This window comes from Hemibagrus wyckioides, linkage group LG18, assembly GCF_019097595.1.
Source record: "Hemibagrus wyckioides isolate EC202008001 linkage group LG18, SWU_Hwy_1.0, whole genome shotgun sequence".
Taxonomy (NCBI): domain Eukaryota; kingdom Metazoa; phylum Chordata; class Actinopteri; order Siluriformes; family Bagridae; genus Hemibagrus; species Hemibagrus wyckioides.
In genome coordinates, this window is record NC_080727.1 from 15,710,001 (window position 1) to 15,726,840 (window position 16,840).

At 37.4% G+C, this 16,840-nt stretch overlaps 1 protein-coding gene across 1 annotated transcript in view; it reads left to right on the plus strand.

Moving 5' to 3' along the window:
* The window catches only part of si:dkey-112m2.1 (transmembrane protein 132D), a 168,899-nt gene that overhangs the window by 81,434 nt on the left and 70,625 nt on the right, over positions 1 to 16,840 (plus strand). Inside the window, exon 3 of the mRNA XM_058414819.1 lies at positions 7,173 to 7,316. Coding sequence (XP_058270802.1) covers positions 7,173 to 7,316 — 144 coding nt within the window. The remainder of the gene's footprint in view (positions 1 to 7,172; positions 7,317 to 16,840) is intronic.

Below are 16,840 nucleotides of genomic sequence, written 5' to 3' on the forward strand. Positions count from 1 at the left end.
CTCAGCCTCTGCTGATCCTCTCATCATTTGTAAATACTAATTTAATTGATACTCATGTTGTTTGGGAATTAATGAGCTGGCATCCGTGTGCTGGTGCGCGTCGACAGAGCTGCTCGGCTTAAAATTGGTTTTCCGGACCTTATTGCGTTGCAACAGAAATCATATTAGCCAGACCAATTTCATTAAAATCTGCCACTTCCTAATTAACCCCTGATTGCTTGTTTTGTTTTTTTTTTTGGTGTGTGTGTGCACTTTGGTGTGTGCCATGTTCATGCTTGGCTTTGAGTTTGAGCATTTCTGTTTGGGCTTTAGCTCAGCCTGATCATCGCTATGTGTGATTCTTCCACGATTTGTGACCAAGCATAAAGTAGTGGACTCGAGAGATTTACCAGGCTTACTTGCAGCAAAATTGATGTAATGCTTCAGTTTCTTTCCTGATGTATAATGTATGTTATCCGTCTAGCATAGTAATACGACTCTGTAATAATGGCTTGTTCTCTCATGTTCTCATGTCTGAAAAAAAATACAGAGCATTATCCATCTCAGATATGCTTTTCTGCATAAATTGACTTGCGAGCAGGAAAAAGCGGCTAAAAACTGTTCATTGTGATCAAGTTCATAAATTATGCCATAACAACCTCATTGACCTTCAGCTGTATTAACAGCACTTAGACCACCCGTTTGTAATTTCAGAAGTACTCTTTAACTCAGTAAATGTCTATCCCACAATCCTAATTATTTGCCAATCCTTTTGCATATCCAGCATATCTTACTGAACTCCATAAACAGTATATCCCGTCTCACGCTCTTTATTCAGCCAAGGCTGGCTTAGAAATAATTCTTACGATCAGTCACAGTTCAGGCAGTGGTAGATGTTTTCCTATACAGCCCCTAACCTCTGCATCGGTGTTTATGAAGATATCGGAAACTCGCTTTCTGTAAAAGTTACTTACTTTTCAAACTTCCACTTCATTATACTGTAACTACGCCTGTAATAAACCCACTGCTAAAAGATTTAGCTTTTCTTTGCTGAACTTAAATCCGTAGAGAACTTGAATTATTATCATTTTAGCTTCTGTTGAATTTGATGATTGATTTGAGATTCTGAACGACGCTGATAATGATTAACAACTAGAACAAAAACAAACAAACAAATGGATGCTCCAAGTGCTCATGTGATAATAACCACAAATGGTCATATTTATTCGTTCTTGTTATTTTTTAAAATGATGATTGTGTCTTCATTCACAGCTGATTTTAAACTTTTGACAGTATAAAAGTACAATTACCCAAAGTTAATAAAGACAGTACTTAAGCTGAGCTGTTCCAAGCTGTCACTGGTTATGCAGGGTTGCCTGGTCTCCAATTTTCCCACACCTCCAAAGCCTAATTTTTCTTAACTGACTTGATACAGTATGATGTGACATATCCTTTTACTCTGCTACACCGTTATTTTTCATTATTCTGTCACAAAAGTGAAGGAGTGAAGAAACAATGCATCTGACCCAAATGAATCCAGATGTTCCTGTCTATGGCTGTCAGAAAGCCCAGAGTCAGGATATTACCCCAGCTTAGCACTGTGATATGATCAAAGACATAGAGACATGAGAATGAAGAACCCTTTGAACTGAGCGTAAGGATCTGTCGGCATCATCCTCTCTAACTCCGAGATGCTCTTAAGTGCTTCGGCTTCCTTCGTCATTTTGGACGTCTTCTCTTTTACGCTTCTGTAGCATTCTTGTACTGACTGTTCTACCTGCACATAGTCAGAGTGCTTTTCAGTCATGTTGGAATTTAAAGACACTTTGTACAAGTTCTGGATATTATAAGGGACTAATTTGTATCTGAGACTTTTGCAGAAGAAAAAGCTCTTTGTGTGTATCTGGGGAATTTCATGATACAATGAGGAGGAGAAGGAAGTGTGTGTGTGTGTGTGTGTGTCTGTGTGTGGTGAATAGCCATCCATCTTTCTTCTCCTGCAATCCGGGCTGCAGAAACAGCACATAATGTTCAGTGTGAATGAAAAGAGAGTGACTGAAAAGATTAGTGAAATCACCACTCCAGGGCCTTTGAGCCTCTGCAGCCGTAAAACGTAGCACAGGCCCCTACAGCTATAGACTGCATGTACAGTATGTGGAGTGAAACAGTACATCAGATTTTACACAGCAATCCAGATTCCAGTTATTTTTCTTCACTTTAGCAGGGTACTGGTTTAGTAGCCATCTAAGCCAGTATCTACTTTGCACAGAGGCCAAACGTTTACATCCAGAGACTAAAGAAATTAATTCTTTATGGTAGCATACATTTCCTGTGTTATAAATATATATTCATTTTGCTATTTATTTCTATAAGAGGTCATTTACAAATAATTCAAGTCAAATCTTTATCTGCACTGTTTGTATTTGTTGTATTTGATAACCTTCCACATGCTTCGATGAATATAAACTCATATGTTCTTCAGGAAAATAGCAGCAAAAGTCTAAAGGCTAAAGCTACTCAAGCTCAGTTTTTACCATGTTACCATGCCATGCTGGAATGCCGGCTTGTTCCTCCTGACAGAACTGGTGTAACTCAGTCCGGTTGTTGTTTAGACGTAGTTTTTCAGCTGCTCCAACAAATTGTTGTCTATGGAGGTATGCTTAGGATCTCTGTCTCACTGGAAGACCCAGTTGTGACTGTCCTGGCTGATGACTTGAGGTGTTGCTTCAGTGTTTGTAGATGATCCTCCTTCCTGTTACGTCAAAACGCCTTCTCAACACGATGCTGCCACCCCCTTGCTTCACACTTGGTGTTCTTTTCCACCATATATAGCACTGACTATTACGGACAAACTGTTCTTCAAACACTTCTTCAAAAGCTTGCAAACCTCAGTCTGTTTATTATTCTGATCTTGGGTGATCTCTTGATGGTGGATGTGGATACTCTGGCATCAAACTTTTCTAGTTTCATTATTGTTGTTTTAGTTCGTTCTTACCTGGTACATTGTACCTCTTCCCTAAACGATTGTTTTTATATTGAATTCTTCATACAGATGTCTGTGGTACCTTCAGTTGTTTGGAAATTGCTCGTAAAGAGGAAGTGAACTTTTTTATGAGCTCTTGGCTGAGATGCTTCGATTTTTTTCCTCGCAATAAAGGGCAAATTTGCACTGGCTTTAAAGGTCTTTTTACAGCCATGATTGGTTACAATGACCTCTAATGTGAACAAAGTAAATTACAAAGTAAATGCTCTAATTAACTTTCCGAAAGAAATGCATTGTAACATGTCGTGTGGAAGCTGTGAAAAACTGAGATCAAATGGCTTTAGCCTTTAGACTTTTGGCCTTAACTGTACAGCTGATCAGCCATGCTCCAGTTTCACTGAAGAATTCATGGGAGTCCAAAAAGCTCATAAAATCCATTATGCTGCAATGTTTAATCTCTCATTAAAAACACAGTTATTGTTCAGGTAATAACTGAGTTACATTTTTCATGTGTTTGTTTTATAATGCAAGGATACTAGAAATTTCAGCAATTATTTTGGTGATTAAAAAAGTTTAAAGCTCCTGAATCATCTTAGTAAAAAGATTTTTAATCATTTATATATATATATATATATATATATATATAAATGTATATATATATAAATATTAAGAAGTGTTTTGGGGCATTAAAATGCTCAAAGACTGGATTTTGTAATGCCTTAAAATGATTTCTTTCTCCGTCCCCCAATTTTTCTTTTGGTCAGTTTTGGTCACCTGCCAGTTTGGTCTCCTCCCCTATCATGTGACAGGCATCAACACATGAAGCCAGGGACCAACATCTTTAACCTGCTGTGTCTTGGAGCCGTGTAACACACACAGAGCAAAAGGCTATCTGCCCTCTTCCACATACATAACGTCACGGACAGCCACAATAAGCTAGTGTCACTTTTTAAATCATTGGATCTGTGGAATTACTAGGTTTAGACATTTTAGAGCATTTCTGTTGAGCCCTGTCAAGAAAGTTATTTTAAAACTGTTTTATATACTGAAGTCTATATATACATGTAGGTGTTGATCTGTCTGTAACAGGAGCTTTGGCAGTAGTGCAGTTGCAAATTTCTGCTTTATATCAATGCACATATTTTATAATATGTTTCTATAATAACAGCTCATTCTCATAGACTTACAGGTGGAAATGGGTATTAATGTTTTCAGTATTCTGTCAGGAAATGTTTGTATAATCTTTATGGAAGGAGTCATTGCAGTTTCCTCAATAACTTGACAAGCTGTGTGTTTTTTTTTTTTTTTTACTGTATTGACTTAATAAAGAAATAAAGAAAAGCTGGAAAGGGAATGACTATTTAGATGTGCTGTAACATAAATGATAACGGGGAAAAAAACTTGTTTCCCTGACAAATCACAACAATAAATGCAACTAGAATTGGATAAAATGCACAGCAGGTCACAGCAGGTCAAAATAAGTAATAATGGAGAACATCGGGAAATAGTGCTTTTAAGAGGAATAAAAACTCGAAATCAAAATTGTGGGCCGCTACCAACGGTGTCGCTAGACATTTTTTACTTCCCCAGTAATATTTTCCTTATAAATCACTCATATGAGGTAGATTACAGCAGATCCGCCTGAAAGTAAACTTTCCAATTCATTTAACACCATCATTTACATCATTTGAATGATAAGGCTGATTGTAACACCAGCTAAAGTGAAAAGATCCTGCGCATCCTCTTCAATCATACACCTCACCTCCTCACTGTGTTCCGCCTCCCTTCAATATTCTCTGTGGAAACCTCCACTGCCAGTCAGATAATAATTCATAATATAATATTGTAGAGGGGAGCAGACTAGCAGGCTAATGCTTTTCACTGTGTTCATGAGTGGTATGTGAAGTTGTGTTTAGTTGAAAGAGGGATTTTTGCTCAGATCTGATTTATTTGGTTAAAGATTTGACATGTAAATCTTCTCATTTTCATTCTACCATAATTGATATGTTTTTGGTCAAGATTTTTGAAGTGGTTTGTTCATTTAGAGGGCTAGATAGATTGGATGGATGGATGGATACATAGATAGATAGACACATAGATAGATAGATAGATAGATAGATAGATAGATAGATAGATAGATAGATAGATAGATAGATAGATAGATAGATAGATAGATTGGTTGGTAGGTAGGTAGGTAGATAGATAGATAGATAGATAGATAGATAGATAGATAGATAGATAGATAGATAGATAGAGAGTCACCTGAGTTGAATGATCGGGTGTTTTTGTTTTGCCAAAAACAAAACAAAACAAACAAACAAAAAACACCCCCCCCCAAACAAAACACTTCTCACGATCTTCTGCACTTCCTCCATAGATTTCACTTTTGAGAAAAATAAAAAATAAAAATAACCATGGAAAAAAAAATAAAAAGAAGTCTTTAAAAACAAACAAACAAACAAACAAAAGAATGTTTTAAAAGTTAGAAAGAAAAAATAAAAACAGAAATAATAATTAAAAAAATAGAATAGAAAAAAGCTAGATTTTGTTTTGGTAAAACAAACAAACAAACAAACAAGCAAGCACCCCCCCCCCCCGCCCAAAAATAAATAGATAAATAAATAAGTAAATAAATAAATAAAAAAATGAAAAAATAAAAATAAAAAATCTCCTCATGGTCTTCTGGAGCCGCCTAGAAAATCTTTTGCCTCATTGGTGAACAAACCTTAGAAACTCCACCGTCTGTTACAGAAAGGTAATCAGCTTTGTGCTGGAAACAGTAACTCTGCTTCATCACACCACCCCATCAGTCAATATTTTACCGGAACAGAACCACACACACTGGTTTATTCATTAGTTACGACTTGTTGGTGTAATAAAAGCTGTAATAGTTGTTAGAGTTCAGACTCTGTGTAATGTAGTGTGTTCCTTTACTCGTGCTGCAGTCTTCAGTTCATTTTTGCTGCCAGCAGCAGCAGCGTTAAAGTGCACGATAAGGAATCTCCAGTCTCTCACACTGACAGGAAGGTAATTGCTACCATACATTTTTGAGGACACTGTCTCAGTACACATTTCTGTTCGACTGTTTAGTTATCTCTGCACTACTCTGTATGCATTTATAATTAATTAGTTTCAGTCTTATTTGCTTGGTATTGTCAGTGTAGAGAATTATCTGTCATTCGTGACTTATTTTTTTCCGGACGCTTTGCATTTCTATTCGTTTTTTATCTGCTCGTGATAAGCTGCAGGGACGACAGGACACAGCTGCACAACTGACACATGGTTCTAATGATCTGTACTGAGCAGAGTCGAGACAACTTACAAGCGTCCTGTTAGACTTTGTAAACCTTTTACAGCATGCCCATACATCATAACGGCAACATTCACCATTCATAAACGTTAGATTATATTATATAAGTAAAGCAATGTGTGCTGGAAATGCCGCGTCTAAGATGAGGGCTGTTAGTCACCGCAGGGGAGGCTTCAAATATTACACATTAACTCTAGGAGGGCAGAAGTTTTGCATAATCAATGCGTGAAAAGATATTGTGTTCAAATAAATCTGTACCTCCTCCATAGATGTGTAAGCTCAGATTTCACTTTAGAGAAAAAAAGGAAAAGAAAAATACCCATGGAATTTTTTTTTTTTTTTTAATAAATAAACACTTTTTTTAAAAAGGTAAAAAAATAAATAAAAAATAAATAAATAATAACATGGAATAGAAAAAAATGGATTTAAATATTAAATCATAAAATATGAAAAAAATGAAAAACAGAAGAAATTATAAAAAATAGTTTGAATTTAAACTTTAAAACAAGAAAATGTAAAAATATATAATATTTATATTATATATATATATAATATATAATAGAAAAGAAAAAATATTAAAAATGAATTTTGTCAAAAAATTCTAAAAAAAACCAGCTTGTATTTTCCTGTTCGATCTCAGCTGGCTAAATTTTAATATTATGTCTTATATTAAATGATGGATGTTGGTTACTGAAGTAAAATATTACTGATATTAAGCGCTAAGACCATCACTGATCAATCAGTAAAACATCAAAATGGTTAGACATATAGGTAGTAACAAATTGGAAACTTTTGGGATCAAATTTGTTTCAGCTTTTGTTTTGTTTGTCACTCTGATAGCACGTCACAGCAGTATAAATAAACAAGCGAACATGCAAACAACCTATGTCTCTGTGACAGGGTGAAGCTGAAAGATGACGTGGCGTTTTTAGGAGCGAAGGCCACTAATCCGGTGCAGTGGACCGTCAGTCAGGACGTGAGGAGTGAAGGACACCGAGTGGTTACTCTGCACTGTCGGAGAAAAGACATCAGCTACAGCCAGAGGTCAGTAACCCTTACGTTTCAGCAGAATATTTATTGGGCATTAATTCTCATCACATTTGCTGTGTTGGATGCAGCTAATTTAAGGAGTGCTCTTTGTGAAAAGTAAATGCACTTTAAGGTGGTTTTCACACTAGGCACGTTTGCTGCAGTCTGAATCTGAGTGTTATTTTTTCCCAGCACCACTCGCAGCATTGATCTGGACTCAGAATCACTTGATTGGATTGAACCGTTTGTATTCATCAGAATCTTGTATACAGAAGACAACCCATATTTATATATTTATGTATTGTCCCTATTATACATAGCTAGTACAGGGTTGTCTCAGGGGTTTTCTCTGGGTTTTCTGTGTTCCTCACCAATCCAGATCAATGCATTATAATACTGATGAGCATCTCTAAATTGTCTGTAGTGTGTGAACGACTGTGTGTGTGTGTGTGTGTGTGTGTGTAGTTGTGCCCTGCAATAGACTGGCATGCTGTCCTGTTGTACCCTGCCTTGTGCTCTGAGTCTCTTGGGATAGACTCCAGGTTTCCTGCAACACAATATGATAAGCAGTGTAGTGGATGGATGGATGGATGGACGTATGGATGGATGGATGGATGGATGGATGGATGGATGGATGGATGGACGGACGTATGGATGAATTGACGGGTGGATGGATGGATGGATGGATGGACGGTTGGACGGATAGACGGATGGATGGACGGATGAATGGATGGACATATGGACGGATACATAGATGGACGGATCGATGGATGGACGTATATGGATGAATGGACGGACGTATGGATGGATTGACGGGTGGATAAATGGATGGATGGATGGACAGATGGATGGCCAGACGTATGGATGAACAGATGGATGGATGGATAGATGGATGGAAATCTCAATAAAGCATCTCGCCACTTCTGTGTCCCCCAATGCTCCACTACCACTCATGATACACTTGTGTTGTAGAAAGTAACAATGTCATCATCAGCTAAAACACACACACACACAGGTTACTTTACTTCCTGAACAAATTTAGACATGTACATGAGCTGCGTTCACATTCACAGGAATCACAGCACAGTTCCAGTGTAACCGAACTCACACCACCTCCGGCAGCTAACCTTGGGTTCGGTACCGCAGTGCTCTTCCTGGTCCGCATGATGGCTTTCACATTACCAATTTTCTTGCAAACCATGCTCTGTTTCAGACTAAACTGCCAGTGTGAAAGCCTCCTGAATATTAAACATCCCTCCAGTGTGACACTCTGTATAAGAGTTCATTTATTCCAGTTTATCCCCCAGTGCTGAGGTCTGAATTCTGATTGGTCAGAAGGTGCTATTGTTACTGTATAGTATTAACTCATTCGTATGTATTTTTTTTTTTTATTGTGTGTTGATCTGGTTTATGTATATGCAGCATGTTCTGTATATGCAGCATAATAATCCATAGCATAATAACCTGACTGAAAGTGCATTCAAAATAGAAGTCTTTACAGCTTGTCTATTCATTAGATAGAAGAATAATAGGCTGATGTCTGATTTCCTTTCAAAGTTCTTCTGATGCAACAGTTGTGTAAGAAACACAGCTCATCTTACACATATCAAAGATCAAATTAATATTTTGAGGCAGATGTCGGATGTGCCTTGACCCCGGTACAGAGTTCAGAGTTACTCGGAAAATTCAGCGAGTATGAACTTTTGTACGGTAAAAATACAGCTTGAAGGCAGTTTATATACATTTTAGCCAGGATTGTTTCATTTCATGCTATTTTCAACAAGCATTCAAGAGCAGAAAAACAGTCTGGGATGTATAATCCGGAAAATGTACATGTTTTCTGGCTCAGTGTGTCCTGAATTTGAGTTTGAGTTTCGGAAATTTTCACTTCAGTTCATCATTATACTGATCTGTCATTTCAGAAAGCTCCGCCTCTTAGTCAGGGGGCGTGTGTGTGTGTGTACATTTAGAGGCGGGGATTTAGAACAGGCAGCATTTTTTTTTATTTTATATTTCATTATTTCTTACAAAACAGACGTTTAATGCTACTGTCTGCCTTTATGTTTCTGCATGATTGATGATTATTTGCTGTGATTTGAGAAAGAAACCTCATCTATCACTGTGTGTAAAAGATTTTTAGGGTCAAACTGTCCAGATTTTCATCCATTAATCATCCATGAATTCCTAAAGGTAGTGAAGGCATGGTGCAGCTCATGGCACAAAATTTTTATGAATGGTGAAGACGAAATAAAGACTAAACAATTAGGACAAAAGTAACGGCTCTACTTTTGTCCTAATTGAGCTGCTAAGTCTTATTTGTTTTTATTTATTAATTTGTTTTGGGTGTCTAATTAATAGGAATGACTGGGTTTCACAAAATATTCATTCTATTTGTGAGTGTACTTGAATAAATAAGTGATTTACAGCTGACAGATTAATCTGTGTATAAAATCAGCAGTGATATGATTTGAAGCTGAACAGTGAAGAACAATGTTAGTGAGTTTGTGGAAAGATGTAAAGTTACACAAACGTAGACATCTAAACTATATGGAATTTCATCAATAATAGATCTCTTGTGTAATTGCTCCTGATAAATGAGTATAAAACTAGTATTTAAAATGTACTGACAATGAGGCCCGACTATTTTTAGGGTAAAGTAATGAATGTTCTGTATAATTTCTCCAGCAGGTTGTAGTCAGTTTTTGAAAAGGTTTGAACTGAAAAAACATTAATAAATCTGTCTTATTCATGTAACAAAAAAAGCTTCCTCTTCCTGACACCAGCGATGAAAGGTCAAGATTTTGCTCCTCAGTGCTTTTCTTACCGAGGTTTCGACCCTGCGGAGTTTTAAAATGCGTAAAAGTGTTTTTGGAAATTCTGCAAACTCTCCTTATCCTTTCCGAACGCGAGCATTTCTGCTAAATTGGATGTTTATCTAGTCTAATTCCAGCACACTCTCCGGCTCATAAACACACATTCAGCTTCTGCCAGCTTTGCCGATCTGCTCGTCTGTCTGATTGTCTGATCCTCCACATCATCCTCAAATTCCAGCTTCCAAACTCATGAGGATTAATAGTCCGGAGTCATTTCATTTCCTCCGTTTGATTGACAGCTGTGCGCCGGTTGGTCTTGCGTCTATCTTCTTCAGTACATCTTCTTCCCACCGGCATTTACATACACAAATGAATCTCATGAATACTCAAATTTCCCAATCTGTAGCTTGATTGAGGGAAAGCAGGAAGAAGAAAAAAAAACATTTCTGATCTTAATTAAGTGCTTTAGGATTTATTTTTCCATCTCAAATAAGATTCATTTCCTGACATGTGTCAGTTTATCAAATAGCGGAAGGAAGGATAGGGAGCAGGCATGATCCACAGAGCTGGAAGTTATCACAAACTAAGTTTCAGCTAAAGGCAAGGGTGGGGTGGGGGGGTGATGAGCATTAAATAAAATGTGCTTCCTCGCCTCAAGCCGTTGGTATAAATCATATTCTAATAAAACATGCTTATTCGGTTACAATCTCTTATTGAAATTCGCATTTCACGTCTGCGTACCTGACTTTACATCACGTGTTCTCGTCCCTTATTGAAATTTTTTGCTCTGCTGCATCTGAGCGGAATGATTACGTTTACATTTCACGCGAGTTATTAAAGTTTTAGGATTTATACAATGGTTTATAAGAGCATCAGACATGTGAACGTGTTCCTCCAAATTCGAACATTTCACATACTGCATGCCACTTTTTCCAAAATAAATGCACCTCATACATTCGGGAGCTGATTTACCGAAATCGGAAATAAATTGGAAAAAATAATATTAATATCACATGTTGGAAAATCAACTACATAACAGTGGAAACCCTCTTTTTCCACACAGACAACCCACGTAACACATAGCTCAAGCATAATACTCACGAACACAACATTCACAGAATGTTCATGAACTTTACAGACATTCCAACTAATAACATGATAAGTATCATGTCCATGTCATGGGTATTGTTGTGTCTAGTCTCATGTCTATGTGAATTAAAGTAAAATAAATAAAGTCTCATTTGTCCCCTGAAAGTCATGGTGGATTAGTGATTAGCATGTTTGCCTCACACCTCCAGGGCTGAGGGTCTGATTCCTGTCTCTGCCCTGTGTGTGTGTGTGTGTTTGTATGTTATCCCGATGCTTTAGGGTTTCCTCCAGGTACTCTGGTTTCCTCCACCAATCCATTGCCATGTGTTGTAGGCTGATTGTCATCTCTATGTTGTGTGTGATTATGCCTTGTGATACACTGGCACCCCATCAAGCATGTGCCTCTAGGATAGACTCCAGGTTCCTTGTGACCCTGTGTAGGATAAATGCTACAGAATAAATGAATAAATCAATGGACAAGAAGATAAAAGAAATACTTAATTGTGATGCTTTCTTTCTGTCTGTAGGCTCCAACAAAACATCATAAGTAAAGGGACAAATTCAGTCAAGCTTACTAGCTAAAAACAATAACATTTTAGCCCTAATTATTTCATTATCTCAACAACCTACATTAGTTCTGTGTTCTTCTTGTTTTTACTTTTTTAAAAGTGCAACAATCCAAAATAAAAGTCCTACACGCTAGCGAGATGGAGCTTATCTGAGGTTCCTGGTATAGCATGATTGTGTTGGTGTTGGTTCTGTACTTTGAGATTTGACATTTTCGTGTTCTTAGTGGCCTTCATGAGGGAAAAACTCGGCATCCCAAACAATTGTCTGCCTCGCCTGTCCTGTAACTACACCTACTCACAATGCTACACACATCACACATGAAGATCGAGGCCAGGGGAACTCTGCTGGTCTAAATTGGGCCTAGAACAATGTTCCAACAGGCAACCAGCAGACATTCATCACACATACAGACAAACATCAAACAAACAAAATAACAAACTTGGGTAAGGAGTAGCAAACATTCCCACCCAGAAACAGAAACAAGAAGTTTACCACATTCTTTATAAAGGAATATTCCAATGTTTTATTTGTTATTATGTCAAAAAATCTTAGACATTTAAAAACCATTCCACCTTTTAAGAATGTGTGAGACATCACGAAAGCTGTGTAGGGCTGCTTTGAAACAGGAGTTTAATCCACAGAGCCAAAAGATTATTATCAAGTTTCAAATAGATGTCAAAAGCAACGCTGCTTTACAAGACAGACATCTCAGTAATGAGTTCTGGGCTGCTGTGTCACTAATGAGATTCACATCAAACTTTTTTCCTCTCAGGTAACACAGCTCAGTTCCGGTAGATTGTGTCAGCGTAGCATTTCGGGTGAAGAGATATTTATCATTTGTTTATTTGCGCTGAAATACTGTGACACCTTGTAAAAAAGAAAAAAGAAAAAAAAAAGAGTGCGTTCACGTTTAAGTCCAATGTTAACACATACTTATTAAGGAAAACCTAAATCGATTTAAAGTGTAATTAAGCTGTTCAAAATGTATTTCATCCATTTAGTCATTTATTATAAATGTTTTCAGCATCTTCACGGCTACTGCTGCTAACACTAATTTACACTTACTTAATTAATTTGCATTTTTTATTTAATTCTGTGAATAATAACAAAAATATATAACAGACCCCATAATTATTTAAATATAGGCCTCTACCAATTGGTTGCCCAATCAGCTTGGGTTAAGTTAAAAAAATGTATTAATGAAATATAGTGACTCTACCAAACAGTTGCACAGAACATTAAAGGGTTAAATAAATGTAAAATGGTACCTTTTGTGTATTGGGGAGTGTCTTGCATCTTTAATGTAATTTTTAAGCAATAAACTGATCTGACAGTTAAATACTGAGCCGTACATTTAAAATGGAATTATTTTACGTAATGTATACATTTTACTTTAGATTTTGAAAAATGAAGAAAACAAACAAACAAACAAAATATTTATCTATCTATCTATCTATCTATCTATCTATCTATCTATCTATCTATCTATCTATCTATCTATATGCCTAACTTTATATTACAAAATATATATAAAGTCAAATTTATTGGTTTTATAAACTATCATTTTTCATTTTTCATGTATAGTTTCAGTATAAAACGCTTGTGAAAAATATAACTTACAACATAAGAAATATAACAAACACGTGCACCTCCCTAAACTAAAACTCTGTTTTTGATTTTATTACACATTACTTGCCAATATTTTCCACTCTTCCTTGCAAAAATGTTCCAGATCCATCAAATTGTAAGACGGTTCTTATCATCTGACAGTTTCTTAGTTGGATTCAGCTCTGGACTCTGGCTAGTTCATTCAAAAACATTGATCTTCTGTTGGTGGTCATTCCCTCATTGAATTGGATGTATGATTTCGGCCGTTGTCGAGGTGAAAGGTGAAATTCCTTCTCTTCTTCATCATGCTAGCAGACACCTAGAGGTTTTGTGCTGAAATTGAGTGGTACTTGTAGCTGTTCATGATTCTCTTCAACTTAATAAAAGCCCATGTTCTGACTGAATGGATGATGCTGCTTGATGATGGTGTTTTTTTCTGTGATATTTTTCGCTCGTGATACCGTGCATGCTCTGTAAGCTCTATGGCTTTAGCTTTGAAGAAAATTCTGATCCTTGTTTGGTGTTAATTAAAAATAATTTCACTGATGGCATAAGCATCATAACAACTGTAGAGCATCAGAATAAATGTGATTGTTTCACATTATAAACGCTTATGTAAATAGGTTATTGGACCTTTTTTTCCCCCGAGATGTTTCGGATTTCTGTTTCTGATTCTGAAATGTTTTATTTATTTTCCTTTTACTTCATTTTAACTCCACTGCATTCAGACTCTTCAGAGGCATGGCCTAAAGGCAGAGCTGTACGTTACAAGATCATACACACTGTAGTTGTACAGCTAGTGTACTTGAAGTCTTTAGAGGTGAGCGTGTAATGATTTAGACGTTACCCAATGCTGAACTGAAGGCTGGAAGATTCCATACCTTGTTATTTACATGAGCCTTCAAACTGTAGCGCAGAACTACAGAAGTAAACATGTCTACATTTGTAAGTGCAACAAAATCCATTTCTGTTTCCATATTCCACGGTAAACCAGCATACTGTAGCTTCTTGAGCCGTCTCGTTTTCCCTCTCCTTCGTTTTCTGTCTGCCTCATTTGGCACAGCTGTGGATTTTTTTTTTTAATATAATGTATTCCTCTCAAACAGTGTGTGAAATGAGGATCAGTTCCTCCTGGAAGAAACAGATGTGTTACCAACTGAGCTGTCCTGTGGATTTCAGGATGATAATCTACATGATTCCTAACTAAAATATCATCAAAATAGCTTATCAGTAATAATAGCTATATCCTTGTTTCATTTTTTGGCTCACTATGAAAGAAAGAAACCATTAATTGTGTGTTTTGCCATTGTAGTAAAATACTGAGTGAAGGGGTGATGTGATGAAGCAGACATTTATGGAAGGAGTGTTGGTGCCTTATAACAGTCAGGGGTGAAGTTTAAAATTTTCTAACATGGGAAAAAAGAAAAAAGAGAGGCTGAAGATAATTATAGCTGTGATAATTGAAGTGATACCAGAGAGATGTTGTACAACATTAAATGTGATGATGTAAACGATATATATATGATTTATAAGTTTATAAGAGGAATAAACCACATGCTGGAGCACATGCTGTTATAAGGAAATAATCAACTTCAGTGTTGCTGTAACTTCACTGCATCACATCACTACAACTCTCTCTTTTTGAGTTTTGTGTGGTTTAGTATGTTGTGTGTGTGTGTCAGCGTGATGAATTTTATTGATGGAGCTACAGGGAAGCTGAGATGCAGTGCTGCGTTTGTAATCCCCTCATGGGGCTCGGCTCAGCCGCCCCGGCTTAGATTCCCTCTACACGCAGACAGGGGTGATTCCCACATTCAGGATGTACGTGATAGACTTTCATCATTTTATTTATTCTCCCCACTCGGGGATTAGATGGAGCCGACTTGCCTTTTTCCTTCCTTTGCACTTGTCCTTCATTCATTCAGGTGCTCTATAGGTCAGGAAGGGGAATCTCCTGTGAACTTTCTCTCTCTTTTGTTATCCTCTTTTTATTTATCACTCTGAGCCTCTCTTTGATTTCTCATCCAGTGCTATTTCTGCGTTATTTTGTTTGTTTAGCAGTTTTGTTATAAAGAGTGATAAAAACGGGGATGTAGATAGAAATGCACAGAAATGCTGCAAAGAATTTTCAAAGACAAATTGTCAGGTTCACTATGATTCTGAATCGGACCGCACTGACTGATCTTCTTTCTTATATCTGATCCCTTTTTTATTTTTTGCACTTTCCTTATATTATTATAGCGTACTTTTCAAGTCCTCAAAGTCAATGTGTTAGAAGCAGGAAAAATGGGCAAGAGTAAGGATTTGAGCGAGTTTGACAAGGGCCAAATTGTGATGGCTAGACGACTGGATCAGAGCATCTCCAAAACTGCAGCTCTTGTGGGGTGTTCCCGGTCTGCAGTGGTCAGTATCTATCAAAAGTGGTACAAGGAAGGAACAGTGGTGAACTGGTGACAGGGTCATGGGCGGCCAAGGCTCACTGATGCACATGGGGAGCGATGGATGACCCGTGTGATCTGATCCAACAGCGAGTCACTGATGCTCAAGTTAATACTGGTTCTGATAGAAAGGTGTCAGAATACACAGTGCATTGCAGTTTGTTGTGTATGTGGCTGCATAGCTGCAGACAAGTCAGGGTGTCCATGCTGGACACGTGAGCATTAGAACTGGACCATGAAGCAGTGGAAGAAGGTGGCCTGGTCTGATGAATCACGTTTTCTTTTAGGTCATGTGGATAGCTTGGGCTGTGTTACCTGGGGACACATGGCACCAGGATGCACTATGGGAAGAAGGCAAGCCGGTGGAGGCAGTATCATGCTTTGGGCAATGTTCTGCTGGGAAACCTTGGGTTATTTTAGTTTGGAATGTTAGTGGGTGTTAGTTTAACACATACCACCTACCTAAGCATTGTTGCAGACCATGTACACCCTTTCATGGAAACAGTATTCCCTGATGGCTGTGTCCTCTTTCTGCAGGATAATGCGCCTGCATTATAAAGCAAAAATGGTTCAGGAATGGTTTGATGATCACAACGAGTTTGAGGTGTTGACTTGGCCTCCAAATTCCCCAGATCTAAGTCCAATCGAGCGTCTGTGGATCCATGAAGGCCCCACCTTACAATTTACATGACTTAAAGGATCTGCTGCTAACATCTTTGTGCCAGATACCACAGCACACCTTCAGGGATCTAGTGGAGTCCATGCCTCGATGGGTCAGAGCTGTTTTGGCAACAAAAGGGAACCCAACACAATATTAGGCAGGTGGTCATAATGTTATGCCTGATCGGTGTATAAAATATATTGAAATTTGTATAAGTATGTTTTAAATATACACATGTATTAATAACTGCTTAACTAAAACATGCCAAAAATCTACTATTTACTATAGTAGAAATGTAATTGGTGAGTAAATGTGTAATATGTTATGCAGTGTTGCAGGTTTTGAATTAATAGAAATGTG